The sequence below is a fragment of the Cydia strobilella genome, chromosome 19 (genome assembly GCF_947568885.1).
Source record: "Cydia strobilella chromosome 19, ilCydStro3.1, whole genome shotgun sequence".
Classification (NCBI taxonomy): Eukaryota; Metazoa; Arthropoda; class Insecta; order Lepidoptera; family Tortricidae; genus Cydia; species Cydia strobilella.
The window spans coordinates 8585969-8613466 of record NC_086059.1 but is presented as its reverse complement, the minus strand read 5'-3'; the positions used below and the strand labels follow the sequence as shown (position 1 = coordinate 8613466).

Sequence of the window (27498 nt, the reverse complement as noted above, 5' to 3'; positions counted from 1 at the left end):
ACGGGCAAGCTATGCTGGCGCCATCTGCTAAATACTTCGACCGGCCAACCCCATTTTAGATAATAGCCCGCGTGACGGCCATATCTTTTGTGTTTCGCGCGGCGCGCCATATCTTCTGTTTCCTTCTAATTTCCCTCTTAATCAGACACCGTGTTTGTACCGGTTTGAATGAGCATTAGGTAGGTACTCTGTGCTTGATAATTGGTCCAAGTAATGTTGGTATTCGATTCGATAATTAACGTTTACATTTTATTGTTAATTTTTTTTTATAAATTACTTAACTGACATGAATGACAGTCTAGAGAAAACGAGTCTTTAAAGTTTAAAAGAACCCGACCGTTTATTTAAATTTTAACGACTATTCTAACAATAGTTTGATGAAGTTTATGATTCTAAAGACCTAGATCCGCTTACCACTCGTCAAGTTAGTTGCTCGAACCAATAAATTATTGTTCTCCTATTACGCATAGTTCTCAGGGATTTAAAGCTCACATTACACTGGTAAACATGGTGATGACTCGGCTTTCTTATGTGAGGTGCGCCGTTTGGGTCCGTACAATACCAGAAGCGTAGCTCCGGTCAGTCATCTCTAGGTAAGGCGGCCAGCCGGACGCCCTATTATAGTTTGTACTTCATAAAATTGTCTGTGATATTTTGTGCCAGCCAGAGTAACTGAGTAAGTATACAATTTTTATAATTATATAGATTGTTTTATTAAAAAAGAAAACACTTACCTTTCTTTTAAAATATCTTAATCTAATATTTTTTTTAGGGGAATTTCTTATTTCACCTCATTGCTGCATCCTGATACGCTGCACAATTAAGTGTACTAATTGTTTGTGCATAATATATTAGTGTAGAAACATTCGTCTGATAATCTGACTACGTAATAGTATAGACTTCGTAGTTCCATCACGTATATCTGTGCGGCTGTTTGTGTATGCGACCGTAATGACGGTATGTCTTAATCAAACAACCATTACCTACCTAAAAAAAACATTTTTATGTAAAAATGATTACAAATTAAATGTAGACAAATTATTTACTGAATATTTTGAAAGATAGATTTGTAAGATTTTTTTTATCTAGCAAATATTTTTAGATATTTGGTATGAAAGTCGCACAAAATGTTTCTTTTCTAGACTAATTTATTATCATAAAAAAATAAGAAGTGAACCTTAAAAAAACTATTATTTCATCTTTATTGTATAATATAAATGTTGGAAATAATTTGTATTTGTTTTGTTGTTTTTAAATTGGTTATTATTATTGGGTTTTGGTATATTGTACGTAGGTAGGTGCCAAATAATTGTGTAATTTGTGTCACGTTCATTATGCGAAAAACCTTTATATGCATAGTCCGACACGCACTTGCCAGCTTTTATTATTAAGATTTATGCGATTATTGTATTGTAGACAATGGAAATCAAGACTATGGCAGTTTTTTTCAAACACGTAGTTATAATTTATTACAATCATAGAGCAGTATTTAATACAGACTTTCAACCTTCACCGAAAATAGCCTATGGTGTTGCCATTTCAGGTTCATTCAAATTAGATAAATTTATTGAACGTATACATTGTATGAGTAATCGAGTTTAACATATGATAAGTTATAATAACTTGGTATGTTAAATAGCCTGTTGTACCTAAACCAAATGAGACAATTCCTACTAGTATATCACACCATGCATATTACAGCTTGTATATATAATAATCTATAATACGTGGACCGTATTGTAAAAGCAAATGAACAACTCATGCGATTGGTATTCTCGCGCAATAAGCTCCAAATTTGAACTGGTTTTTCAATAGCTGTTACGGCTATTATGCGTGGTGATACAGTATTAACCCTTTATTTCAAGTAATTAACAGGCAAGAAAGTATTTTATTTTTATTTACCTAAGTAATAGAAGTAGGTATGGTGACTTTGTTTCCACGTACACGGCTATTAAAATAAACAGCATCATGTACCTACGCAAGTTAACATTCTTTATTAATTTACTGGTCTTTGCGAATATAAAAGTAATGTCCTAAATTAAGTACCTATAATTATTGAGTCTAACGTTTCTCTATTACATCACTAACGACGTATTCTTTAACGTACCTATAGGTGTCCATAACAAGATTTAAATAATTATAATACCTGGATTACATTCTAAATTACCAATGAATACTATTGCTACCTACTTAAAATTAAATACAAAAATGATATAACTTCATATTATCAAATTAAAAAAATAAATAAACAAAAGAAAATCTATAGTAATACCTAATATCAGCTCTCAAATGAGATCAATCTAAAAATCTGATAAAACTATTAAATATTCATCATTCAAAATCATTATCACAATTATCATCATTTAAAAGTTAATTCACCCAGCCAACATGAGAAAATAACTCAATATTTGCATCAGATTAAGAGGCTACCCGAGGTTTTCATCGATTTTTAACAAGTTTTAAATCGTATCTCCTACTTTTACACTACAGAGAATTATAAGACAAACGCCGGCTATCGGCTCTTCAATCTTTTATCTCAATTATTGTCTACAGGATTTTGAAAGAAATGAGTACATATTTTTTATGTTTTTTTTTAATATTGTCAAAAAACACTTCTTATCTCGATTGCTGTGAAAAATCTTACATAATATGCAGTCTACATATTTAGGTTCGTCGTCGACGTCTCTAAAAACTGGTTTTCATTTAAAATTAATTAAAATAAAATTTATGGCCAGAAAACCAGTTTTTTGGCACAAAATTATTCATCTTTGATGCCAAATATCTCGAAGACAATGAACTTTGAAGTAAATATGGGATACTTTATTGCTTAAAGCCGTTGCTGCTAATAGATAAGCCACATAAAATATTAGACAACTAAGGGATCCAGGTCGAAGGTCATTGGGGCATGGGATCCCCTTAAATGCCACGCTTGTGGATAAAATGCGACTTCCTCGTCAGTTTTTGAAGTATATTATACCCTTTCGAGCTGGTGTGGCAAAAAATCCTTCAAACCGTCTCAGATACACTTTACCTGTCTTTCTCTGTCAGTTGGGTACAAAAATACATGGCCTTATGATTTTCGCTGTGCCATTAACCGTATTACAATTTACAACCTTGACTGTACTAAGGGCAGTCCGGTTGAACGCCCTATGGATCAGGCGTAAAATGCAAGGCTGAAGTTGGAAACCAGTTATAGTGAAGTATGTAGACATATGGGTGAATTGTCGGGGTTCAAGTGCTTGAGTGAAAAGACCTCTAGTGCTGTATGAGTATTAATTTTAGAAGTTTAATGTACCTATATTGAAATTGAAATTCAAAGTTTGGCACTTAAAGTTCATTGAATCAAAATTAATATTTATAAATATGTGGCTGCCTTATATAACTGACAGTACCTGATTGAAAATAATAATGCCATTATTCGTAAACGCTTCTCAAATCTAACAAACCGTTAATAATCGTCGGTCCGGAGTCCGGTCCTTATCCGTCATCTTGACATTACTGTTTATTAGAAAGAGATTTTTTTTTACAGAGATTTATAAGAGGTTGCTTTGCTAAGTTTTATGAAATAAAATTAATAAAACTATACCTACTATTTCAGTATGTTTTTCTCTAAAAAAATTAGTGTCTATATTTACTTGTTTGTCGAATAGTTAAGGTCGTTGCGGTTGCCTTAACACAATAGGGTAGTTATATATTCTTAAAATTAAACTTCAACACAGCTGCCACGAAAGGCATTTATGCAAGTACACGAATGATTCAATGAAGGTCGAATTGAACGCTTTTAGTTTTACTTTTTAATTCAGTTTGTAAAAAAAATTCATTTAACTTATAAATTGTCTGTACAATAAACTTTTAGGTTGTGGTTGGGTTTTAGAAATGAAATGAAATGTATTTAGTTTTCTGAATAAATGGTGTAATCGTACCATGTGCAGGTTACATTTCCAGGCATTTTTTTTTACCACTATAGAGGTACATACATACCTCGACCGGGATAGGAATTACCATCCTAGTTTTAATATAATGGCCTCGTTTCGCTCGGCCGTCAATTCCATATTTCTCAGTCTTTGCACTAATATGATATATTTTAAGCTTCAATAGCGATCGGACTGACACACCAGTATTACATATTTTAATAGGTTGTGGTTCCAAACTTGGTTTGTGGTTATATTATTATCTTTCCATTTTCGCAAACAGATATTTATAACGTAAGTAGGTAATGTAAGTATTTATTTATATTTATTTAACAACACGTTGTTAGTTGTAGCGTTTACGAAGCTCATAATGACATAGTTTTGATTTTGGATTAATTTGCATAAATATTAGCTAATTTGACATTTTAGGACATGGCCCTAAAAATATACCTAGGTATAACATCCGTCTTTAATGTCGATGTCCGTTCAAGAGTAGGTACAACATGAAGAGTATTTACAAGTAACTTTCCATAGGTAATGTATCAGATTTAAATAAAACTTATTTAATACAAGCCCATAATACTCTATCAAAATGTGTATTACTTTAACTTAAAAATGTTAGTTTCATTTTTATAGCAATACACGTCAGGATTAATTTTCACAAAAAATTGTTAACTGCTGATTAAAAATTGAATGGTGAAGTGCATAGTTTTTGTTCAATTAAAAAAGTTAAACACCGAAGATCGTCCGTTTTAATATGAATAATGAAGCCCGGAAATTGTATCTATCGGACATCGGACCTACGAGCTGGCGAATTTTTTGCGCAAAAACTCAGCCTCACTTAGGGCCTAGGGGGAACGCGGCCAGTGTCCTAGCACAATGCCTCAGGCTAATTTAGGTTTAGAACTTTAGACTTCTGATCATTTGTTTCATCTCAGTTTTGTAATAATAAATTATACATATTTTAAACGCTACATACTATAGGTTAGCACTGTAATATTTTTTGAAGATCCTACTTGTGGTAAGATGTTAATTAGTGCCACAATCTATTTGTCAAGTCAACGTCAGAGCGTTGTTTGTATTTTGAACTTTAGTCCGTTGTCTTAAGGGGAAATTTGTGTAAAATATGACGCACTAACTTGTGTTAGCTTTGTGCTAACATGCAAATACACAGACAAGGCTGTAGTGGACTAGTGGATCTCAAACTCGGTAAAGGTGCAAAGTCGCCACTATACTTAACTACGTATTTTTAGCTTTAAAATTAAATGAGTAGGTATAGGATGGTCATTTGGCACTTTTTGCGGTCATATTATCAAATAAAATATTAATTACTTACACAACTCATAACTTTGGGACTTATTTGTCCCAAAGTTATGATTGTTTACTATGTAATACCTAAAGTTTTTTATCTATATTTATAAATTATCATTGTCTTTTCATCCCCACCTCATTTCACGATACAAGCGTATTTAAGCTTACTGTCACAGTGGGACTAGGTCTAGGCAGGCGTGGCTCACTCCGCGATTTCGTCGCGTCGCGTCGCTACAAGTACATGCGGCCCCACGCGGCCCACACCAATTTTGGTGTCTAGCCATAGTAATTGCCACTCACCGCTAAGAACCGGACGCCTGCTCGCGCTTGCGCCACCTTGCGGTCATATCTGTCGTAATAGACGCGTTTTGCTAGAGAGTGAAACTTCTGTACTTACTACTATTATTTATTCTGTGGTCTGGGTCGATTTATGTATTGTGTAAGATTATCCCATAATATCTATTTATTTATTTTAATATAGATTGATAGAACTTACTCGTACTATCGAGTTTGTATTATGTTAAGTAAATCAAAATGTAATTACTACAAGAAAATCGCCACGCAACTTCTTTACCAACAACCTGAGATCTGAGGGCCTACCGAGAACCGCGTTCGACGTGTTGCCTCTGTCGCACTTGTAAATTCTTACGTGTGATAGGGGAGGCAACACGTCGAACGTGGTTCGCAGTAGGCGCTCTGAGGCCTATTTATAGTTAGGTTAGTCTGGACACACCTTAACATTGGAATAGATTTTTCTCATTTTCCTCTTCGGTCGTTTACGATCGACTTATTAAGTATGTAATTTCTATGAATGACGAGTAGCAACATAATATAATATATGTAAACACAAAAAAAATATAGGTAAGTAACAGCTTACCTATATATTATATTATATTATATAACAGCTTTATTATTATAATGGGCCGTATCCGCAACTTGTTCTTCGCTTACTGATTAAAATCAAGGAGGCTATTACGAACTTACATCCCGAAGTCGAAATGAAGTTATTTTGCTATCGTTCGCCCGCTCGTTCGCCACAATTTAATTATGTACGAACATGTACGCACATACCTACTATCGAAATGCATGCGAGAATAATAAAAAAATACATCATTATGATATCAAAATTTAAGTTGGAATGGCCTCCTTAATTTAATCAGTAGGTAAACGAAGAAATAGAAGCGAAATATGCTCGTCGAAATTTTAGAATGAGCTATAAAAGTAGGTGTACTTGAGCTTGATATTAAAGTTAATAAAGAAAAAAAATAGGTACCCAGTGTATCTACCTTAAAAATAAATCAAATACAAGCTGGCATGAACTGTCGCCTGCGGTATTTCCGGACCGATACGACCTTCAAACCTTCAAGAAAAGAGCGTACTCCAATCTTAAAGGCCGGCAACGCACTCTCGCCTCTGGTGTTGCGGGTGTCCATGGGCGGTGGTAATCGATTACCATCCAGGTGATCCATCTGGTCGTTTGCCTCATATCTTTAAAAAAAATGCTAAATGAATAAAACTCATAAGCTGAACATCAATAAACGAAATAAATATCATATACCAAGGAAAAAATTACGCTTCAGTGCTCGGGGCTGGAATTGAACCAGCGTCCTCCGTTTACGCGACAGATGCCTGAACCGCTCGGCCACCCGGGCTCGATGGCATGGGTCGAAATTTCCAAGTATTACAATAGTATCAATGTTTAAATACTTATGCAGGGTGTCCCTAAAACGAACGCCAAGACTTAAAGGGCTTATAGAACAGATGATGGGCTACAAGATTAATCAAATTTACCCTTAATGAAAATCTCTTTTTTTAGATATCGGCACTTATGAGAATCCTGATTATTAAAAGTATAACTCAAAAACCGTGAGATTTTCATTGAGGGTAAATTTGCTTAATCTTGTAGCCCATCAGCTGTTTATATAAGCCCTTTAAGGACATTCAATATACATCACTATTTGTTTTGTAGTAGAGCATACGTAATATCAAAGATAGATATAATTCCGTAATAGATGGATACAGCCTAAGGAAAAAACGTGCCTCGAAAATCAAGAAAATTTTATTCTCGTTTAGAGGGCGCTACTAGCTTTGGCGTACTGTCGAATAGATGGCGTTGACGGTTTCGTTTGTTATTTAACAATTTTAACGCATATCAGTGAAAGAACATGGGTCAAAATCATAAAAATAATTAATGCAAATAAAATAAAAAATTATCCATATTTAAATACATTTTATCGTATTTTTATAAATATTTATTTTTAGTTTTAAAGTGTGTCGACAGGTGGCAGTGAATTTACTGGGGTTACAAAATTTACTATGACAGTACCGCTCTAGTATAAGTTACTCTATGGTAATATATTGTTTGACAATTTGCAATATTTATTCATGCATGATATTTACTGTGCTTATGCTGTGATTATTAAAGTAAAATAAAGTTTCAACGCATCATACAACGCTTCGCTCTTCTACAAATTAAGGCCCTAGTGTTCATTGTAACTGCGTATATGTTCCGTAACGTCACAGACCGTGACGCAAGCCATTACTCCCATATTTATCTAAAGACGTATATTTATGTTCCTGTAGCCGGTTCTGCTTTAACAATTTCATATGGTTTCCATCTTGTGTCGATACGAACACGACCTTGGCCGTGACCACCAATCAGCGTTAGGTTAGGTTAGGTTAGTAGCGTTTTGTAAGGTATTTTTATACTCCAGTACTACAATCTGTCAATTAAATGATTGACATCGGTATCAAAATCAACTTAATTTGAAGTGCGGTGCGGTGACGCTATTAGATCTTGACAACTGCTTAGCAGTCATCTTATAAACGTTGTCAACTGTTGTATTTTTTTTAAATGCAATAATTTTTAAATGCAATAATTCAAAATTAATCACATTTTCAAATTGAGATTATTTATCATTTTAGATATTTGCTGCTGTCTTAGAAAGAATATTGTGCGCAATGCGCAACACATAAGTAGAAGATTTGAGGTATTATTTAAAACCCTTATTACATACCTGCTGCAAAAAATACTTGAATTTTTTGGGGCGCTTGAGACGCCTGAGAGCACTACTGTCGTATCAAAATGAGATAAAAGCCATATCAAAATATAAACTGAAATAGATGTCATACACTAACGAAAATGTTACGAAGCTCTTTTTCGAAGAACGGGCGTTTTTAGTTATCATGGCTTACGCCATGAACCCCTAGAGCCACCATATATGCATTTTATATCAAATTATTAAATCAGAATCAACTTCCTTGCGTATCTCAGCTTGACATACGCCTCTTTGGTTTGAAAAGGTTTATTAGCGATTAAGGCTTGTTAGGATGCATGCATGCGCTCGGAACGTTGTCAAGATCATTGCCACAGCGCATTGGCTCCATAATAATTTAAAGGCGGGATATAGACCGTGATTACCTTTTGTATTATTTGTGAGCTCCCGATATTTCGACGCAGTTACATGCATCATGTTCACGGGTGACTGAAGATAGCGGGTGGGTGTCAAAGTTGTGTAGACAGCGCTCTGTCTTCTGCGTTCACTTTCAACGTTACCAACGGTCGCATTCACACTTGTTAATAATAATACAAAAGGTAATCACGGTCTATATCCCGGTCAATATAAGTCTAGTGAAACTAACCGTGAATCATTCAAAACTAATTTAAAGGCGATCTATTATGTCGCACCGTCGCATTGCACCGTCGTTGCAATGACAAAATGTAGATATGCCAGAGGCCGTCATATTTTTATAGGAATTTAACTAGGTAACTACTTAAATTCCTATAAAAATATGCTTCCTTCCTTCCTTGCTTAGAGGTATATCGCAAGAGGGTAAATGGAGCTTAAAAATGTCTAGATTACGAAAACAACATAGATTAATATCTATTTTCAATTATAGATGTACCTATAGTTGGTCAAGCAAAGTTTGTCAGTAGAAAAAGGCGGCAAATTTGAAAAATGTAGGCGCGAAGGGTTGCTTCCCATGGAAAATTGGAATTTCGCGCCGTTTTCTAATGACGAGATTTGCTTGACCAACTATACTTATTATATTAATACTACGAAATGGGTTTGAACTAACATAAAAACTTATTTTTAATGCCCTAAATAAAAGAAAATAGTTATTAATAAAGAATTATTACCATAAAGCAATTATGCGTATCTAAATGGTGTGTTGTGTTATCTAAAAATAGACAAAATAATTGAAATGTGATACAAAATGTGGTAGTACCAAATACCGACGTTACATAATAAATAAAAAACACATTACGCATGAAGAAACCAAACCAACGAAGCAAATTTATCTAGCCATAGATAAATTAAATATTTGTCTTGAACTCGTCAACCGAAGATTTGCGACACCTGACCTTCGGTATAGGACACCATACTCTAGCCGCACCTACATGAGGCCTCTGTTTGACATGCACGCTTAACTCGTGCTGCTATGGTTGATGATGATGATTATTGACTCAGAACTCATTCTTTTTGTACTTATTATTAAAAGATCGAGCTCGATTCTATATCGCTCCCTACTTGTTATTATAATTTGTTAGTTTAGTTTTTGAGTTGTTTTAATATAAATTATTATTTTATACCGCGTCTTAACTTTTATTGGCAATGATCCCAACACCTTAGTACATATACCGGCCGGCATATTACGACCGGTCTGGCCTAGTGGGTAGTGACCCTGCCTGTGAAGCCGATGGTCCTGTGTTCGAATCCCGGTAAGGGCATTTATTTGTGTGATGAGCACAGATATTTGTTCCTGAGTTATGGGTGTTTTCTATGTATTTAAATATTTATATATTGTATATATACCGTTGTCTGAGTACCCATAACACAAGCCTCCTTGGGCTTACCGTGGGACTTACTCAATCTGTGTAAGAATGTCATATAATATTTATTTATTTTATTTTATTTTATTTATTTATACCAAACCCAAAAAATATAGCCAAATTGGTGACCCCGACGTGATAAGGCCAGTCCCCGGTTATTATTTTGATTGATCTCTGAGTGTGAGGTCATATAATCAAGATGCCTTGTATAAAAAATCGCAAAAACTCAACAGACATTCATTAGAGCCAAAAGTTTACAATTTATAAAAAGCCTTTATATTGATATTAAAATAAAAAGACCGGACAAGTGCGAGTCGGACTCGCCCACCGAGGGTTCCGTACTTTTTAGTATTTATTGTTATAGCGGCAACAGAAATCCATCATCACGGTTGATGAGATACAGCCTGGTGACAGACAGACGGACAGACGGACAGAGGAGTCTTTGTAATAGGGTCCCGTTTTTACCCTTTGGATACGGAACCCTAAAAAGACACCTATATATACAGATGATCACAAAGATGATGCTAAAATTTCAAACGATATGAATCATAAATATAATAGAGAAAAAAGAACACATAAAAACTACATCTATTCATGATTATGCGGCCTCTGAGAGTTTATTCCGGGTATTAGTAAAAACCCAATAAAACCTTTGTTCATCAGATTTAAATCTTATTGTAATAAAGTGAGTGCGACTTTGAACTTCGAATTATAAACGTGTGACAAACGATTGTGAAACACATCGCTATTCTGAAGTGCTTTGACGACGAACGTTTGTATGCCCTCTTTAACCCTATGTATCTCTAGTTAGCTAATAACGTCACTTTAGTCATCTATTTAAAAATAACGGTAGAAAGAAAGCGACAGATTTGGTGTCCGTTAATACAAATTATAATTAAAACAGGTTATACTAATGTGCTCATCGGGCGATGGTATTTTGGATATAAATGTGCCATTAATATGTATGAATACGAGTATTTTGGTAAGGGAATACCCTAGCTATAGTGCGACATAAATTAGTAGAAATTTAATAAAATTGAATTTAAAGTTCCATACTAAATTGTTGCCATGTTTAAGCAATTTACGCCAAAAATGTGACAGTTACGTAGTAAGTGGCACCCTCAATAATAAAATAGAGCAAGTACTTATTTTTTTGTTTCTATCGAAATTTTTAGCAACGTAAACTGGTACCTACCAAACAGATATAATTATCTTACGCAAATATTCATATCAAGTTTCAAGTAATTTAAAGGTACCTAATTAGAGCATTTTATTTGTAACTGTAACTAAGCACGTCATTTTAAAATATGAGCGTAACTTGGATTGTATGGGAGCGGCTTTTTGGCGTCGGGTTCGTTTGACTCTTAAGGTGCAAATATCTTGTAAGTAGGTAACTGTATGTAGTACTTGGTATTTTGAACTATGTATTTGAATGAATATTTATACTTAAAATATTACGCTGTTAAACTTGACACGAGTACCTATTCCACTCGTTTTGCGGTTAGTCTAGAAACAGGCAAATCATACACCTAATCATTATTATTATCTGGGATAAAAAATCACATCATAGTTTTTACCTCAATGATGAAGACGAGGGTAATGCTCGAATGTACGAATGCTTGTATACGAATATAGGAATATGAATTATTTTGATATGTTTTGCAGCCTAAATGGCTCGACTGATTTGAATTGTAACGCACGAGCTGTTGTCGTTAAAGGCCTGCGATTACCGGATGCGTGCACGTGCGCGTTGTAATTTACAGATCCTTAGATATAAGAAACTGCACACCGGTTGCTTGACTTGTGCGTGCACGGGTCCAACATTTTAGGGCCGGGCATGTGCACGTCTACGCAAATGCAGCCGGTGTGCTCTGGCCTTAAATGATATTTGATTTGATTAATCGTAGGGAGCGAAAATGTGTACCAAAAACTTCAATAACTTGATTTTGACTAATTAATCATAAAATTCATAAAGCTACGTTTATATTTACAGTAACCATGAAGTTAAAGTCAGAACTCCTGGAGCAGCCAGCCGGCGAGATGTGGAAGAAGATCAGGGAAGAGCTGAAGGAAGATTTGGAGACTTGTGACAGGGACGCGGCCCTCATCAGGGATTGGCTGAAGAAGCAGCCGCACTTGCCTGATGACTGGGGTAAGGTACATCAAAATATATGTATATAAGATCAAGGAAAACTTGGAGACTTATGACAGGGACGCCGCCCTCGTCAGGGACTGGTTGAAGAAGCAGCCGCAATTGCCTGATGACTGGGGTAAGGTACATCAAAATATAAGTATATTAGATCAGGGAATGAAGAACAACTTGGAGACTTATGACAGGGACGCCGCCCTCATCAATTCAGGGACTGGCTGAAGAAGCAGCCGCAATTGCCTGATGACTGGGGTAAGGTACATCAAACTATAAGTATATAAGATCAGGGAATGAAGGAGAACTTGGAGACTTATGTCAGAGACGCTGCCCTCATCAGGGACTGGCTGAAGAAGCAGCCGCACTTGCCTGATGACTGGGGTTAGGTCAAACTCTGCCTGTCTGTTACCTGTTCACGCTTAAACCGCTCAAGTGATTGAAATGGAATTTGGTATGGTGATAGTTTGCGGCCCGGGGTAGGATATTAGATAGTTTTTATTAGTCATTATCATCGCCAGACGTCATCCACGCAGATGAAATTGCGGGCAGAAGCTAGTCAAAACATAAGTGAAGGTAACAAAATGTCTTAAGTGTACTATGGTGGCCTGCGACGCAAAACATTGAACAAAAAAATGGCAAAATATAATAGATTGATTAAATTAAATTAAGAACCTATACCAAAAAGTTTTTAAACAATCTTAAATTGATTTGATAATAAATACCTAAGTATGTAAAGTTTGATAGGTGTACAAAATATATCCCTAAACACCTATGTACGTACCTAAATACCTATGAATAAAGCTAAATAGAAACTGAGATTCTAATGTAAAACGTGTCAATTTTATCACTTAATATATCAATCAAATAGTACAACTAATTAAAAACCCATCACAATAATCGAGTTTTAACGACTTAATATCGTCTTCGGTTACCGCGATAGTTACTCATGAAATAAGACTATTAAATACTGGATGTATTATAAATTCAATATACGCGATATAATTCGTTTTCATAGTTTTAAACGACTTCATTAATTTCGATTTTGTAAATATGAATTCAGAATGTAGCAAATAATAGATGCATTTAACCGGCTTTTAAATCACTCAGACAAACACAATAAGAGATAAAATAATGCCCCAATTGCCCCAATCACGTAACTAATCGCTAACTTTAGAACCGTGGGTTTGTATGAAAAAACCGGCCAAGTGCGAGTCGGACTCGCCCACCGAGGGTTCCGTACTTTTTAATATTTGTTGTTATAGCGGCAACACAAATACATCATCTGTGAAAATTTAAACTGTCTAGCTATCACGGTTCATGAGATAGACATAGTAATAGGGTCCCGTTTTTACCCTTTGGGTACGGAACCCTAAAAACAATCATGAAACTGAAACTTAATAAAGGCTGAAAACTATTTGATCATGATCGGATGACTCGTTTTTGAGTTTTCGTAAAAAATCTTCTCTATTAAGTAAACTCAATTTAAAAGGAGATATGATGGAAGTGACAGGCGCGGGCGCGGCGACACTCGTTTACCCTCATCTATAGTTCTATTCTATTTCGAAGGCACGAAGACCAGCAGTTCCTGCTTGCTGTCAAAAATGGAAGATTATTTGAAACACCATCTCTTGCTGACCATATTTTTTATATATTTCCAGATTACCAATGCCTGCTCAATTTTCTTCGCGGTAGCAGCTACTCGCTAGAGAAGTGCAAACGAAAGCTGGATATGTACTTCACTATGAGAGCTGCTTGTCCTGAATTCTTCACTGAGCGGGACATCACTAAGCCAGCCCTAAAGGACGTATTCATGACCAAAATGTAAGTATTCTGTTCAAATTCAAGAGAACCAAAGGCAAATGAAGAGGGGAAAACCTACAGTAAACTTCTCAATCCTACCCCTACCTCACGTTCACGATTAATTATCCTAAAAAAAGGAACGTAGGTAACAAAATAAAAATGTCAATCAACGGTAACTTGCAGATTATTCTGATAACAATTATACTAAGGGGCCCACTGACTATCAGTCCGCCGGACGATATCGGCCTGTCAGTTGTTCGGAACTGTCAAATTTTTGTTCTAACTGACAGGCCGATATCGTCCGGCGGACTGATAGTCAGTGGCCCCCTTGTTATTAGAACATTTACTTTAACAATATAAATTAGTGCTGTGCAGTGTTATACTACTCTTAGGTAGTTTTCTTTTGGATAAATGGTCTGCAAATTTTAACCTTAGATTTAGATGGAAAGACATTTTAACTAAACTCGATTTATTAACTACGACTGTTAAGATCAATTTAGTTTGCACTCAGTCATTAACCTCTATTCGCGATTAATTCTATATCGGGTTAATCTTTTACAAGCTCAACCGGTGATATAATTAATCCGAATTATGAGGTTTCTGAAAACAAGCGTTTTACTAACTCGATAAAAAACCTAGATTAGGGTAAGCGGTTCCGGTCCCTGCTTCCATTATTGTTGCGGTGTCATTGTCACCTTATTCTATCCGCTGTAATATTTGTAATATTAATCATATTTATAATTTCGGAGTTGACCTTTGGTCAAGCCCGCCGGTCAATACGCGGCACCTTCGCCAATATTTACCGAGGTGCTTCGCATGCCAAGATTTACTTAGATTCTTCTAAGAATTAAATACAGGCATTTTGTTAATAATTTTAAAAACCGTTTGTGTATGCGAATTTAAGCTAAAGGATAATATTTTGAAAATAATAGGATTTTTACTTAAGAGTCCGCAGCAAGCTCGGCCGAATTTCACCTTCCCATACAAACGGAGTTTCGTTCTCATTTTAAAACTATGTGTTGGATTGTAATGATACCTTGCACATACAATGACATGAGATATGCCGGTAATTAGGTTATATAGCTCCAGCTTATAAAACAAACGAAATAGAGTAAGTTTTGTATGAAAAACTTAAATTCTCTGTATTTTTTAACTATGATATCTGGTAATTCTGGTATACGATAATAATTATTCTTTTGTAATTACAAAGTTTCAGAGCAATAGTCGTTTTAAAATGAGAGCGTAACTAAGTTTGTATGGAGATCCGGGCTTGCTGCGGACTCTTAAACTTTTAATCTTTCATGTTAAATTAAAACAAACATCGTTATTTAAAAAAAAATACATTTCAGACAAGGTCCGCCTCTGCCCGGGATCACTCCGAATGGAAGAAGAGTCACAGTAATCAGAGGTAGGCATATAAAAAATAACAGTCAAGTGCGAGTTCATTTACCTCGCACACCAAGGGTTCCGTACAAACTATCAAATATTTGACGCAACTATGTAAACAAAAGATTTTTATCTAGAAGCAAAGATAGATATAACTCCGTAATAGATGGATATAGTCTAAGGAAAAAACGTGCCTCGAAAATCACGAAAATTTGATTCTCGATCAGATGGCGCCACTAGTTTTGGCCTACACTCGTATAGAGGGCGTTGACTGTTTCGTTTGTTATTTATAATTTTAACGCATACCAGTGAAAGAACATGGGTCAAAGACATATAAAAATAATTAATGCTAATAAAAAAATCATTTATCCATATTTAAATACATTTTATCGTATTTTTATAAATATTTATTTTTAGTTTTAAAGTGTGTCGATAGATGGCAGTGAATTTACTGGGGTAACAAAATTTACTATGACAGCACCGCTCTAGTATAAGTTACTCTGTCTAGAAGTAAGTATACAGCGCCATCTATTGGCAAATCGACTCACTAATTTGCGTATTACGCTTTCGATAACTAGAGACGAGAAAATCCATCAACAAAAACCACTGTGTAAAGAGGAAAGCAAAGAAAGAATACCAAAGAGTTGAAAATATGTGCCTTTACCAGGTAGAAACGAAAGATAATGCCGTAAATTATATATTGTTACTTTCTTGGGTATCAGTTATTTTGACATATCTCTGTGTGACACATAATTATTTCGTAAAGTAAATAAAAAACACTTTATAAATGGATAGTACTTGTAGGTACTTAAAGAGTTCCCGGCAAGCTCGGCCGAATTTCACATTCCCATACAAACGGAGTTTCGTTCTCATTTTAAAACTTCGTGTTGGATTGTAATGAAACTTTGCACAAACAATTAATGACATGAGGTATATCTAGGTCTATAATTAGTTTATATAGCTCCAGTTTATAAAACAAATGAAATAGAGCAAAAACAAGTTTTGTATGAAAAACTTTAATTCGCTGTATTTTTCTATGTTATCTGAGGCTATATAAACTAATTACAGACATAGATATACCTTATCCTATTGTAAGTACAGTGTTTCAGAGCAAACTAGCTACTCGTTTTAAAATGAGAGCGTAACTACGTTTTTATGGAGAATCGTGCTTGCCGGGGACCCTTAAGCCTATAACTATACTTTTACCATTTACCATAAAAATGGTCTAAACACGTTTTAAAATATCAGAGGAACTCTAGGTAAAATGTATAAGGTGTGAATCTTCCTCGTTTGAATAATTCCAGGCACCCATCCCAATCTCGATTCAAAGCAGATCACCGACGTGTTGAAACTGGCGCTGATGATCGGTGACGTCCGACTCACGGAAGAGAAGGTTGGGGTTGCTGGAGACGTGTACATCTTAGACGCCACGGTCCTGGGACCTAGTCTCTTAGCTAAGCTGTCTCCTAGCGTCATTAAGAAGTTCTTGATTTGTGTCCAGGTAAGATTGTTTGTAGAGTAAGGTAATTAATGGACCTATATAATAACTAACGAGAGTGCTGCAGTTAGTAAATAAAATATAAATAGTGTTATTGCCCTACTACGGTATTTCTAAGAATAACGATGATAATGCCGGTTTTCCCCACGATGACCTTAAAAAGTAGTTAACTTGTATCGAACCATGCAGACTCAAAAACTCAACCGGTTTGGACCGACCAACGATGGTCGTTTGCCAAACTGCCTGATCTTTCGTGTCTAATCTTATTATTATTACAAAAAAATCACGAGCAGAATGTATCGGTATATCGGCACCTCTAGTAAATTTTCTTGAGGGGATAAATATTCTGCATGTCAATCATTATCAAATATTGGAACATTTACCTATATGTTTTAAGTTATATATTTCTAACTAGCATAATTAACATGTTTACAGGAAGCCTATCCAGTTAAACTGAAAGAAGTCCACATCATCAACACATCGTCAATCGTTGAACGCTTTGTCAACTTTATCAAACCTTTCCTCAAAGAGAAAATCAGGAAAAGAGTAAGAATCTTGTGTTTTAACTATCAGAAATTCGTAATTACTTTCGTTAGATTGCATCACTCCTAACACAGCGAAAATATCAGCGCGGTTAGGCTTAATTTAGTAAAGGATGACTCACGTTAGACCGGGCCGTTACCGGGCCGGAGCTTCCGGCGCTTACTTTTCTATGACATGACAGGTGATCACGTGATGCTTTCCATAGAAAACGAAGCACCGGAAGCTTCGGCCCGGTCACGGCCCGGTCTAACGTGAGTCATCCTTAAAGGAAAAGTCCGGGTCCAGCGGGTATCATTTGTCACCATACCTGTCACGCTCTAACAAGCACGTAAGTCAAAAGTGACGCATCATATGACAAGTGACAAAAAGTTGACCATGATACCGCTGCAGGCCGAGGCGTCTGTCACTTCATTTTCTGTGATGGGCGATCAGCGATCGGATCGCGTGAAGCTTTCTATAGAAAAAGATTTGACGGACGCTTCTTCTCTTACGCTTAATCTCGTCTAATCTTCGACTATTAGAGGAAGTTTAAAATCGATTTACAGGACTTTATTAAGTACATTGTTAGTAAGTATTTACAAATGAAGATATGTGTAAAAAAATTACGTTTAACCAATTTAAAATATTTCTGTCACATTACAGATATACGTTCACAAAGGCATGAAAGAGCTGAGCAAACACATCCCTCTGGAGATGCTGCCAGCTGAGTACGGCGGCAAAAGCCCTAGCATTGACGTTCTACATGGTAAGTGCATCAACCTGTGTTCTCAAATACTAATGGTTAGGTACATTCGGATGGCACGACACGGAGACACGGAAATGAAGATAAGGAGACGGACATGCTATTCAAAGAGGAGAAACAAAAGATGTTTTTTTTTTCACGCACGCTGGCAAACATATTGCCGTCAAGTCAGTAAAATGCTAATACTATCGCTCATTCCAGAACAATGGCGACTGAAGTTAGAAGAGTATCGCGACTGGTTCGCTGCGCAAGAGTCAGTGAAAGCCAACGAGGCGCTCCGGCCGGGTCGGCCGACCAACTACGATGAACTCTTCGGCATCGATGGCTCCTTCAGACAGTTGTCTATCGATTAAGCTTAACCAGACCGCTTAGCATGACTTGCATTGTCGCGCGCGACTCCATGTGACTAGCTTGACTTCAAGTATGGAGTCGCGCGTGACAGAGCATGTCATGCTAAACGGTCAGTTGTCCCTTATTTCATTAATTTGTTCATCTCGCCGAACAACAAGCACTACATCCAATTTTCTTCAAAAAGTCCAAAACCTTAATATTATGAAATTAAAGTTGTTTAAGACTTATTTGTTCGAAAATAGTCGCATTAATATTTCAGACCTTTAATATAACATTAAACTCTGAACTGTACTAGCTAAGATCCGTCTGCCCACATCGGAAATTGATGTAATAGCTAATATAAGAAAAAATTGTTATTTGTGCAACAAGAGAGGAAAGTTGGTTTTTCTTGCGAGTGTTTATTTTGAGTCCCGAGAAAGCGAATGATTCTAAGTTAGAATCTTTAGCGTAGCGTGGGACTCAAAAAAACGAGATGTAAAATAACTTTGCTCTCGTGTTGCACATACAATTTTTCACCTCAGTAGTGAGAACATATTAAAGGTTAAAATGTATTTCGAATTACATAGAATAATACAGAAAAAAAAACGAATTTGTAATAGAAGTATGAAGTGGCAGTTCATGGCCTTCACTAAATTAAAAAGCTACTTTGTTTGTTGTTGTGTGTGTTTGTTGTTTGTTTGTTTGTTAGCTGCTGAGGTGAAAATTTTATTGCAAATTGTCACTAATTTGTCTGAAACGTTACTTTTTAAGAAACAAATATACAGTGTGAAAAAGAATGATGGGCCCTGGAGGGAAAGTGCCTTAACCCTTAGATGGTCACCCTACGTAAGCACGGCTTTTTAAAGTAAAACTATGAGTTTTACGTCGTTTTAGGAGCGTATATATGTGATATTATACTTGGAAAGAACAATACTTTGGTGGAGTTATTGTATTTAGCAGCATTTCATTATTAGGCTACATATCTGATAAGATAAATGATTGACATAGGGTCATGAAAACAAAATCACATATTATTATTCTTATAATTTAATTAGTCCTTTAAATTCAAAATCACAAATGGGGAATCTAGAATAACAAAATTAATTGGTATACTTATGTTTATTTTATAAACATTGATAATACATTTTATATGAAGTAACATCTAGTATTTTGAGTACTTTTGTGTTTTATTTCTCACCTCGTGTTTTTTACAAATGTAAAATATTTTGTTACCTAAAATTACATTTTTGACCACAATTTGACTAACTCGAAACTCGGTTGAACCTTAACAATGGATAATCTTAGTCAAGCAAAGAATGGCACCATTTAACCCAAAACTGTCCTCTTGACTGACTTTCATACTGCTTAACTTCGTGCCTCTCTCTTCTCCTTCCTTCGTCTAATCGTCTGAGATCTCGTAACTCTTGCATATTCGAGCAATAGAGATGCACATAACGAAATTTTAATTTTCGATTTACGCGATATAATTATGTACTTCTAAATCAAGACACACGAAGAAGTGATATTTAAGATGATGGTGATGATATTTAAACTCTTAAAGACATTTCTAGTTAGTTATGTAGTAGCCAGGGTTTAAAACTAATGTCTATTCTTATTCCATAATATTTTACGTGGCAATTAGTCTTTATTAAAAGGGTAATAGGGGTGGTCAAACCAGAACACGCCCTTTATTACTCGGGTATTACTGTTAAATTTGTTGATAGCTGCAATTTCTTCCTCTGTAAGTTTGAAATCGTAAATGTCAATGTTCTGCTTTTGGCGACGTTGGTCTGCTGATTTGGGCACTGGAGCTGTTCCGCGATCAACCTACAAAGAAAGTTTGGAAATAGTTAAATTTTTTAAATTTTATATTACTTTTTTTTTATACCACGTCGGTGGCAATCACGCATACGGCCCGCCTGATGGTAAGCAGTTACCGTAGCGTATGGACGCCTGCAACACCGGAGATATTACACGCGCGTTGCCGACCCTAACACTCCTCTCCCTCGTTGAGCTCTGGCAACCTTACTTACTTAATTATTGGTTAATGAGTGGCGTTCGAGAAGGGTGCAGCAAAATTTACTCTCGTAGCCTAGGGACCTAGCCAAAATGGCAATCGCTTATAAAAACGTCAAGCGAAATTATATTATATATGGAAATAGTCACGTGACTTTTCGTAGCATCTGTCAGCACGATACATTTTTCATTTCGTTTTGCGTTTGTTGTCTTTTTGAACTGACTTAATGATTTATAAATAATGACTTCCTTGGGTATTGTTCATCGTCATACGCCAAACCAAAACTTTACTTGCGATGTACGATTTTATTATTTATTTATTTACTTATATTATTTAAACTATTGTACATAAAATTATAAGTACAAATGGCGGACTTAATGCCAAAAGGCATTCTCTACCAGTCAACCACTGGGCTAAAAAGAGATGGTTGTTAGGTGCAGGATTAATACTAGAAAAAATTAAACGATAATCGCTACCTACTATTTACAAAATAAGTATTTACAAAATAAATACTAATTAATATACTATGAAATCATAAACTTATGCATATACTTTACCTATATATGATATACTTACATAAATACGATTTACGATTTTCATCTTGGCTAGGCCCTATGGGTAGAAAATTTTATGTAGAAACTTTTGTCCGAAGTAATTATAATGCAACCCCCCTCCCCCCCCCCCGCCCCTTTTGACGTGGCTATACTGTCTATATTGGCGGCGTAGCTTTATTTGAAGTTCATAAACGTATTGTAATATGCCTACTTGAATAATGAACTTTCTTTATCTTTACTGCTGCAATAATGCTGGTGTAGTCTGAGTGTGAACGGTAAGTGAGACGTATAAGAAAGATTAGATGCATCTGCTTACCAAATACCGCAGCACTACTTGGAATGTGGTCTTCCCATATTTCTTTGCTATCTTCGTCAGTACCGGATCATCGGGTGCAGGAGGCGGGGACTCCAGAGATTCACGGTCCACCATAAAGCCGAAGGGGCTGTGGGCCATGACGACAATTCCTTTTTTCTGGCAGTAGGCTACCAAAGATTCTTGCGTCAGCGACGGGTTAACCTGCAAAACGAACCACGTTAGTATATGCTTCCTCTGCATATGCTTTATAATTATATCACTATGATGAGATTTAAAAAGCTTCAGATCAACAAGGGATTTCAAGAACTTAACAGTGATTGACAGCTCCTTTGCACAAAAGGTCCATAAAAAATACCTTTTGATAAATGCAAGAACATGAGCAATATTGGAGCTTTTTGGTGTAATCAAAAACACAACGATCTACTAAGATACGATATGAGGAGTTAACAAGTTCACTAGATGAGGTTAAAATAATATGGTGTCTATCTAAATATGGTGGCGATGCTTGGATCTAGTATTTTAATCAGTAAAATGTTTTTCTCCAATCCTTATATCCTCCTCACGACCGGAATCCTACACGTAGTACAAAGCTCCAATCAAGTTTTAAATTTTTGTGAACTTGACAGTTAGGTAAATTTAAAATACCAAATTTTGATACTCAGACATCAGGAGTTATTAGAGTTAGACCAAGAAAAGTCTGCAGAGATTTTGACAGCACACGCAGTGCCAGTGTTATTTATATGTCATAAGTGGTCATAATTACATAGAAGTTTGACATTTAAAATAACACCTGCACTGCGTGTGCTGTCAAAATGTCTGCAGACTTTTCTTGGTTTGACTAAGTATTCCCATTAGAAAGTATTACCTCTATTTGGTTCACTGCGGGTATCGTGTGACTGTTTGCGATAATCCTGTCTATCTGCTCGCTATTGAAGTTGGACACTCCGATGGATTTGGTCAGTCCCAGGTTTTTGGCGTCCTCCATGCCCATCCACGTTTCAAGATAATCAGTATCGGCCAGTTTATCATTAGCCTGGAATTTAAATTGTATAGTTACTTGCGAGCCAATTGGCTCATTATTCTCACCTTTTGGAGCTTGACGACCGTTTGGAAACTTTTTTACGAGAGTTGTCCTGGGTATTTGTATTAATAAAAGGGAATGCATCTGCATAGTCTATATATCATCTAAATAAAGACTTCCTCGAGATTAGGATACTTTTACTTTAGTGAATAAGGTGTTTGTTGCTTCGTTGAGGTCGATGGTATTTTTATCCTTCAGTCGTTAAAAAAGTTCTATTCATCAATTATTCATAATTATTCTAGGTAACTTCGTGTTTGCTGGAAACATTTATATCAGTAATGTGGATTAGACAGTGTATGAATAGGTACCTTTTCACCTATGGGAAAATGTATTAGGTATAGGTCTGCATATGTCAAGTTGAGTCTTCCCAAAGCTTCTCTCAATGCCGGAACTACATCTTCTCTGGAGTGCTTGTCATTCCAAATCTGAAATGATAAAAATCATAATAATATAAACATTTATTTACATACAAGATATATACAGTGGTACTACGTAAACGAAATTAATAACTAGCTTAAATCTAAAATAGGCCCTTGAGGCATTGTACCAAGGATGCTGGCGGCATTTCCCCGCTGTATCGCAATGCTGGTACGTTGTGCGAGAAAGCCGCCAGCTCTTCGGTCACCAGTTACGTCAACCAGACGCTTCGCGATTTCTGCAAACAACTTATGCGCGCTGGGACCCCATGGACCTAGAGTTTCAACTCCAAAAATACTCCTAAAATACTCCTAAAATCATAATTGACGTTGAATAATTTCAAGTTACAATCTCAAAATTATTGATTGAAAATTTGCAATTCCAACCAATATGCAACATAAATTTAACCATTTTAAATAGGTGCGTAAGAATGTTCTCTTCTAGAAAATAAGTCTTTCCGAAGGGTCTTTAAAATTTCCATCTTACGATTGGCGTTCATCGGCCATCAGGGCGTTAATCGCGTAAGCTGATGCCAGTTCGATTCCGGCCTCAGCCACTGGAGGGCGTGGTCACTTTTTCTTTTTTTATATGACGCCTATTTCAGTTTATAACGAACACGTTAATAGCTGTAAATACCTTGGTTGTAATAAAGAGATCCTGCCTCTTGACGAGTCCTCGCTTCATCACATCAGCAATGGCTCTGCCTATCTGCTCCTCGTTTTCGTAGATGACTGCAGTGTCGATGTGCCGATAGCCTAGCTCGATGGCCGACACAGTGGCTGTGAACGCTGCCTCACCAGTCTGTTAGAACAATTAGGTAGATCAGATTACCAATAAACGTCTTTCTTGCTGTTATAATATATAAACTGACGATCGGGGTAGTAAAACTTTTTATTCACACTGCAAGAGTGACAAAGATAATAAAATGACCAAGGTCGTCTATCTGATTTGTGAAATGTATGCTGTTGTTGTCGTTGTCCTAAGGCATCCCAGAGGTGCAGAGGTTCACAGGCTAACGCCACGCCTACCTATCTTCAGCGAACCTTCTTTGTGGAAAGTATAGTATAATGAGTATTTTAATTTGAACCTAAACTTTTGTTTGTTTGTTTGTCTACCTCCCCGTTATAAGTATTTGATACTAGCATTATATTATTTTATTATCATAGGAATTACGGAAGTACACCAAATTTGAATAGAATCAGATATCCAAAAGTGATTCAAAAAGTTAGAATGTTTGAACCAAATGGGGCATTTTCTATGAAAAGAAAAGGGACCTTATTGTCGATGGCGCTTACGCCGCACAGCGTCGCGCGGCATTGTATTTATATCGGAGCTTCGTTAATAATGCCGTAAGCGCCATCGACAATAAAGTCCCTTTTTATAGAAAATACCATAAATATGCGGACATTCAGAAGTTAGAAACAACAACAAGCAACATTGTGCAAAAACCGGCTAAATGCGTGTCGGTGAATCATGAAGTACCCATATAAATAATACCTACTGAATTGTGCGTCCCCAGTGCAAGCATCGGCATCTTGTTGCCATCGTTCAGCACCTTCACTGGAGCCAGTACCACTGCGGCAGCCTGGAATTTAGAAAATTGGCAAAATAATAAAAATTAAATGTATACTTATAATAAGCTGGCAGCTTCCTCGCTCAAAGAATGAGTCTAGCGGTACAGCGAGGAAATGCTGTCAGCATGAATCTGCGGCACCATGCCGCAGGGGGATATTTTTTTTAGTATTTTATTTTAAGGTTAGTATTATTCATTTTTAGATATAGCTTTTAAGTTTAATGTAATGTAACAATGCTGTGTATGTATATTGATTTTCGTTCCTAGTGTGAAGTTTTCTCGACGTATCTTCGTTTTCAAAGCCGCTGTGATTCTATTCATCAGTGACTAATTAATTAGTAATAATATATTACTGTTTTCCTCCATTTCCTCTATCTTTATTTGTGCATCTTACAACTGTAATTTACGAGAACAGTTGTTGTAAAGTTACAAGAGTAGACATAGGTGATGTAATAGTGATAACTATAGTACATGTACCTATACCATTAGTTTGTAATTTGCTACTCTTCCTAGTTCAGTAAAAATAAATAAATAATATATTAACCATGGAGACTATATAATATTAATTATTCTCACCTGCCATAAAGAAGTCAGTTGACACTGAGCAATTCTTTTTATCCACTATACAGCCCAAACTAATAAAACTGTCATATTCAAATTGATTACCTAACTGTAACTAATAATGACCTGTCGATAAATAAAATCGTAGGTGCACGCAAAAATAAAACAAACTTAGTAAGTAGGTAATAATAAACTAACAAATAAAAAGCAATAACAGTGTTCACATCTCAAATTACAAGGAATATCCTTATGAACTAGCACACATCTCACAAGCGACGAAGCTTAATGATCAAAATAATTATTTGTGCGATGTTTTTCCATACAAACAACTCAATAAATAATCAAACAAGAGCACTCACGTTTAGCGTCACGATTGCCACAAACAACACGAGACCCGAGATCATTTTGCGCCCAAAGCTGGCCTCAGACTACATGGAAGTGTAACAAGATGAAGCGACGACCTTACGCCTGATGCATCTTGTACCCAAGACCCTTGGTCACAGCTCACGATACGTCCACGATTATCGTGAAACTGCTACATAAACATAATACAAACTCAAACTGATGGAATAATATGTTGAAGATAATAATTGATTAAGTAGTAATTATAGGGAATCCCATCATGTTAATCACGTATCTAAATTTATTCGTTATCACTTCACCGAATGAATGTACTTGAAGGTAAGTAATTCATTTACTTGATACACACGGTATGTATCTGTACATGTGATGTTTTAATTGGGGTCCCTCTGTTTCACATAAAGTTTTAAGTCATAATGTATTGTTTGTCATTATCATTAGTCCTAAAACTGAAACCGTTAACTTTTCAGGATTTTCGTAAGGTTATCCCATAGATACGAGTAGGTTAGCTTAGGTTAGGTTTGATTAATGGCAATCCTGAAAAGTGACGCGTTTCTGAACCAAACAAATTATGACTAACGAAAATGCGGACAAACAATACATTATTACATAAAACTTTTTGGGAAACAATAGAGACCCGTTTAAAGTACATATAATTGATCAATAAATATATAAGTGCCTTAGAAACAACTATAACTTATGTTTAATATTATACCTACTTCTTTACTTTAACCTTTTCATTCTAAAAGGCGTGGGTACTGGCCACCTTAAATTAAGCGACAAGCAGTTATGTCATATCACTGTCTTTTTTTAAATAATACTCCTCCTGAAATTAAATCTCTGATCATAAATTAAAAGTTATTTAAACCCTATAAAACAAGCATCCCACAGAGACTTCTACGTCGGCGGTGGCAGCAGCATACAGAAGTAAGTCAAATTATTTTATTCGAGTTTATTTAATTCAGGACACGCCCTCATCTAATCTCAATCTCACCTTTCTCACCTCACTACAGGTACAGTCCGCTTATTGCGGGGCCTTAGGTACTTACATTTATTGCAGTTTAAACATGCACCGTTCGACTACGTATAATATTTAATAACCTACCTAGCTTTTCGGTGAAGGCAGTTTTTCAGTCAAAGGACATTGCTTTTATAAAAAAAATACTCAATGATTTCAAACAAAGCTCTGTAGCTTGAGGACGGTCAAGATTATTACGGATCGCAAAGTGTAAATAAGACAACAACTTTATATTCAAGTCAAGCAGGTTTTTAAGATACTATGGAATAATGAAAATGTTATAAATATGAATAACACGAAGTCACGAGACATATATTCGTACACAAAGGAAAATGCTCCGATCCCATGCATTGTTCTAATGCATCTTTATACATTCTAGTCTCTCATCTATTCGTCAGCGTCACTAGAAGGTATTTCCACAGGTTTGACCTGACATTAGGTATGCTTGACATCGGTGGACATGCTAAGAGTTCTGTGTAGGTACTTGAAAGCGCCATTTAACGTGCATAATGTATAAGCCATGTATAAGCACATGCTTGGCCTCCTCTTATTGGACTTGCAGGTGGTGGTGCATCTAGGTTTGAACAAAAAGTCACTGTTGCTAATTGCATGTGTGAGGATTTGAAATAGTGAGAACTACTGCTGTTAAGAGTCCCCGGCAAGCTCGGCCGAATTTCACCTTCCCATACAAACGGACTATAGTATCTGAAGCTACATAAACTAATTACAGACAGATATAACTTTTCCTAATTGTTAGCACAAAGTTTCAGATCATACTAGCTACTCATTTTAAAATGTGAGCGTAACTACATTTGTATGGAGAACCGAGCTTGCTGGTGACCCTTAAAAGCCATATACCTAGCCATTTTGGGTTTAAAACCCCGCCGTTTGACTGTATGACATTCATTTCATGGCTTCAAGTTAGCTTTTGGTCGAGCGTGGTATTGCTTCACGATTAAATTCTAATTTTACGACCTTTTTAACCGACTTCAAGATTTCAAAGGAGGAGGTTCTCAATTCGGTTGTATGTTTTTTTTTGTTTTTTTTTAAATGTTTGTTACTCCATAACTCCGTCATTTCTGGACCGATTTTGAAAATTC

At 36.0% G+C, this 27498-nt stretch overlaps 2 protein-coding genes across 3 annotated transcripts; one reads left to right on the top strand and one right to left on the bottom strand.

The window, feature by feature from the left end:
• The first annotated feature begins 564 nt into the window (after positions 1–564).
• LOC134750143 (alpha-tocopherol transfer protein-like) lies at positions 565–19608 on the top strand. 2 transcript variants are annotated; one of them, XM_063685261.1, is made up of 8 exons: positions 565–676; positions 12050–12208; positions 13861–14023; positions 15352–15410; positions 16693–16889; positions 17322–17432; positions 18072–18174; positions 18373–19607. In XM_063685261.1, exons 2-8 carry the CDS (start codon positions 12055–12057, stop codon positions 18522–18524), a joined length of 939 nt encoding a protein of 312 aa, XP_063541331.1. In that variant the 5' UTR covers positions 565–676; positions 12050–12054; the 3' UTR covers positions 18525–19607. The 2 variants fall into 2 exon arrangements, with proteins under 2 accessions (XP_063541331.1, XP_063541332.1); XM_063685262.1 differs by lacking the exons at positions 565–676; positions 12050–12208 and adding an exon at positions 12503–12583 and having other exon boundaries at positions 18373–19608.
• LOC134750138 (aldo-keto reductase AKR2E4-like) lies at positions 19248–25506 on the bottom strand. The gene is made up of 7 exons (XM_063685255.1): positions 25380–25506; positions 24388–24471; positions 23523–23687; positions 22778–22894; positions 22254–22421; positions 21389–21589; positions 19248–20328 (listed from the first exon to the last, which is right to left on the bottom strand). Exons 1-7 carry the CDS (start codon positions 25422–25424, stop codon positions 20140–20142), a joined length of 969 nt encoding a protein of 322 aa, XP_063541325.1. The 5' UTR covers positions 25425–25506; the 3' UTR covers positions 19248–20139.
• Positions 25507–27498: the final 1992 nt, after the last annotated feature.